This window comes from Gekko japonicus, unplaced genomic scaffold (assembly GCF_001447785.1).
Source record: "Gekko japonicus isolate JY-2015 unplaced genomic scaffold, Gekko_japonicus_V1.1 scaffold19, whole genome shotgun sequence".
Classification (NCBI taxonomy): Eukaryota; Metazoa; Chordata; class Lepidosauria; order Squamata; family Gekkonidae; genus Gekko; species Gekko japonicus.
Window position 1 is genome coordinate 1167735 of NW_015164664.1, and position 4156 is coordinate 1171890.

At 43.7% G+C, this 4156-nt stretch overlaps 1 protein-coding gene across 1 annotated transcript in view; it reads right to left on the minus strand.

The window, feature by feature from the left end:
• Positions 1 to 694: 694 nt before the first annotated feature.
• LOC107108531 (ras-related GTP-binding protein A) overlaps positions 695 to 4156 on the minus strand; it is a 6902-nt gene continuing 3440 nt past the window's right edge. Inside the window, exons 4-10 of the mRNA XM_015408973.1 lie at positions 3808 to 3874; positions 3262 to 3484; positions 2665 to 2760; positions 2312 to 2434; positions 1723 to 1814; positions 1501 to 1616; positions 695 to 1201 (exon numbers count right to left, since the gene is read on the minus strand). Coding sequence (XP_015264459.1) covers positions 1104 to 1201; positions 1501 to 1616; positions 1723 to 1814; positions 2312 to 2434; positions 2665 to 2760; positions 3262 to 3484; positions 3808 to 3874 — 815 coding nt within the window. The 3' untranslated portion in view covers positions 695 to 1103. The remainder of the gene's footprint in view (positions 1202 to 1500; positions 1617 to 1722; positions 1815 to 2311; positions 2435 to 2664; positions 2761 to 3261; positions 3485 to 3807; positions 3875 to 4156) is intronic.

The window sequence follows — 4156 nt, forward strand, 5'->3', positions numbered from 1 at the left end:
ACCAGTTAGCTTTCAGATTCAGTGCCAGGTTGTTCTAACCTTTAAAGCACTTTGCAAAAATTGCAACTTAGAGCCCACCTCTCTGAAAAGATCACCTCTCCTGGCCTGAATTTGTGTCATTAATCCTGCTCATCAATTACTCCTGATTGTACCCTCCACTACTTGGGTCCATCTTATCTCTCTTAGAATCTTCTCTGTAGTTACAGCAATTCTCTGAACAGCTTCTAACAAAGTGTGTACAAAAGGTTTTTTTAGGGAACCTTACAGATGGATGGGAGTCTAAAATTGCTATTCTGGATTTTGGTAGAAGCCAATTCTTACTCGGTATGGTGTTGCTGATTTTGACATCAGTTTCTAGAGTTTTCTGTACATTTTGCTGAGCTTTTTCGGAAAGGCAGATTAGAAATAAAACAGAAAAGCAGTAGCAATGAGTCAAGGCACCAGTAAGCTGAACGGCCTGTAACACACACACTGGGGGCAGATGAAGGAGATTCAAGTATCAAATTAAAGGTATTCATGCACACCCACATATTTCCAGTGCTCTGGAAACTCAAGTTCCCGGTAACAAAATTTATTGTCATGATTGAAGAACAAGGAGAAGTTTATAAATTTACTCTAGCAACTTGTTGATAAAAAGATGAAGAGTTATTCAAGTATCAAATTAAAGGTATTCATGCACACCCACATATTTCCAGTGCTCTGGAAACTCAAGTTCCCGGTAACAAAATTTATTGTCATGATTGAAGAACAAGGAGAAGTTTATAAATTTACTCTAGCAACTTGTTGATAAAATAGTAAATATCCCATTGTTGTAGTTTATCATTGTTTGGAACCAAGCAGATATTGGGGAAAGGTTTTGCTGTCTGTAAGACCAGGAATGAATCCCAGCCCTGGTAGGAGACCTTCCCCCAAGCAGTCCTGGAAGGTCCGCAGCACATCCCAACATTGTCTTGTGGACCAGCAGCCGACGTTAAGAGAAAAGAACAAGATTGCGGTGGAAAGCAGCACACTCATTTCAAAGCCCACAAAACAGACACCCACAATGTTAGAGTCTCCTAGGAACGGAGCAGTCCTCCTCCTGGTGCTCCCCCCACTCTGACTACTCAGCGCATCAGCAGGCTGTGCTTTGGCCCATCCACCCTCTCCAGCTTTTCAAAGTGCTTCCTGGCATTTCGAATGTTGATCAGTGTGGCTGCAGAAGCTGAAAAAAGAAGAGGGACAGGAGATGAGGGAGAGCAACAGATTCAGAAGGTGCAAAAGGGGGCTCTCTGCAGCAGTGCGGAGAAGGGCAACTGAACTAGGGGAACTGGGACAGCAAGCCTGCCTCAGTCAAGTTAGGCACAGTAGCACAGCACCTCTGCACAGAGAAAAGTCAATCAGGTCATGCTGTTTGCTCAGCTGGTTATTAGCACTGAGCCCTCCCCCCCACGACCATTCAGCTACCATGACTTTAGCTACCACCATGGCTGCACCACAGAATCTCTGCTCTTTTAAACGTACGTATGGAAGGATCCGACATGACAACCATCACGTAAGTGTTTGATGTAAAGATATCAATGAAGGCTGCAAAGTTTGAGTTCCTGACCTCCATGCTTTGGAAAGAGGCGGCCAGTTTGCTGGAGGGGGGACAGAAACAACATTTATTAGCATAATGGTGCAGTTTGGTGTTCCATACCAGGACTTTTTTCCAAAACAAGATCCATCAAAATAAAACACACTCACCTGCAGCTCAACTTGAATTGTTTTATAATGTTGCTGATTTTCTCAAATCTGTGGATGTCACGCTGTTCTTTACACTGATAGTGGGAAATGACCTGTTGGGAGAGGAATTTGCCATAGGTAGGACCAGCATCAGTAGTATCACAGCTCACACCAGAGATGCTATCAGAATTCCAAGCCCTCGGGCAATGGAAGGAGACCAAGAAAGTTTGTCTTACACTGGGTGCTGCACCCAAGAGCCAAAGTGAACAGTGGCTGAAACACCAGACTCAATTCTGGGAGAACAGAAATTACATCCTGCAATCAGCCCTTGTGTGGCCAAATACTTATCTGTAAAATGCTAGTAATGGAGCAACCACCTCTGGATTCCTAGAAGGATGAACCATCAATTCTTATATGTGAAGCTATTGGTTTCTTCCTCAGCAATAGCCCTATTACTTCTACTTCATTGGGGCTGAGAGTAGGGAGGCATTGGGCAAGTCCCTCAACCCAGGCCAGAGGTACTATCTGGACTCCAAAAACCAAGCACAACAGAACATTTTAACAACAGCAACAAAGCAAAGAGAACCGAAGGTGCTGCACTCTGTCTCACCAGAAAAGTGGCTCTTTCAAATAGAAGAACTTCATCAGCTTCAATGATTTGAGCAAAGTTCCTGAGATTCGTCTCCAGCTGCTGGACATTGGGGATCAGTTGGTAGACTATACTGGACCAAGCCTGCCCAGAGAGAAAACACAGCAGACAACTCTGTATTCATCCTCTAAATGTTACTTTAGCACTGTGGGATGAACCTACAAAGAAATGCCTCACTCCAGCACTGTACACAAGAGAGCCTTGGTAGCCTCCAGTCTGCAGGTTCACGCTGTCTCCTCTTCTTTGCATCACATTTGGATAAAAGAAGAGGAGAAACCCAGCCCGACATACGGGGAAGACACAGTGGTGCAAACCTTGTAAAGAGTTTCATCCCAGATGGATGTTCTAAAGCAGGCACACTCCAAAGGACGGGATAGACGTTTCAAATCCTCTTCTCTCTCTTTGAAAATCTAAGGAAGGAAAATCAAACAGTCTCTGATCAAGACACACCTTTTCTGTTGTGGTAAGGGTGATTCACCTTCTGCAGGAGACAGGCTTGTGAACCCCAAAGAATCCTAATTCTCTGCTAAGGACATGCCAATTAAGAAGTTACATGTCCATAATTCCATTGTTACACAATTGTGTTTCTAAGACTTAAGTTTGCAAAGGTCATAGAACTTATGGCTAGGTCTGCAGCAGCAGATGGTAAGAAAGAAGCACACACATAATAGTGAATTTTACACAGGAAGAGAATACAGATAGTGCCTTTTTCTATGCCAAGTTCGGTCACTGCTGACCAAGAACAAGTTTAAGGTCACATCCGTTCTTAGGAACTCTTTGATGATTTTTAGTAGCTACTGTACCAAAAGCTATCCTTTGAAAGTGGAGTAAAAAGTTTCCCAATGTAAAATATCAAGCCAATTAAAGGAGGAATTCAGTTTATGCATCCCCAGCATCACTTTGAGCCTCACCAGATCACGCTGGTCCTCCTGCACCAAGTCCATCTTGTGCACAAGGCAGAAGATTTTGGCATCTGACGAGTTCTGCAGAATGGCTTCCAGACATGACTGGTAATAGTGCATGTCTTTCTCAAGCTCCCTGCTCTCCACATCAAAGACGTAGATCAGGACCTCCACATTGCGAAATATGTTATCCCGTTGGCTAGTGAAGTAATTCTCCATGAAGGTGTCCTGTCTGGAAGGAGAAAGAAAGTCATTCATCCGCTCACATACAGCCAGTATGAAGACCTTTGTTCCTCCAGCATTAAAAGTGTTTATGTTGCTATTCCCCTCACATTTCTAAAATAAGGGCCCTGGTTTCTCTTCCAATTCATCCAGCTCATGGTGTCAGTATAATAATAGACAATGCTATTTATTCAAAGGTCCTTTCATTTTTAGAACCACTGAATCTAAGACCCACTTGTGATACCAGAACTTATTGGAGGTTTCCCACAACAGTCCTCTCAGAAGAATCACCTCTGCTGTCATCTCACTCTGGCCATCCTCCCAAATACTTACCCTCCACAGTCCCATAGGTTTAACACCAAGTTGCCCAGAAACCGAACATGAGAATGTTCCACATCAACTGAAAAACAAGGCAGGGGAAATCTCATTATTGTATTGCAGATGTGGAACAAAGATCAGTAGCATGGTCAAGTCAGTCACAGAACTGCAAGTTAGCGTCCACACACAAAGAACTCCGTACTGACCCACACTTCCCATGTTGCCAGGCACATGTCACCATCTGCATATTTGTACGAAAGATTCCCCAGAAACAATTCCTATCATTATCCAAACAGACGGCTGTTCTCCTTTGCCTGTTCACCCACTTCAAATCCTTGCCAGACCTCAGCTGGTATTATGGAAA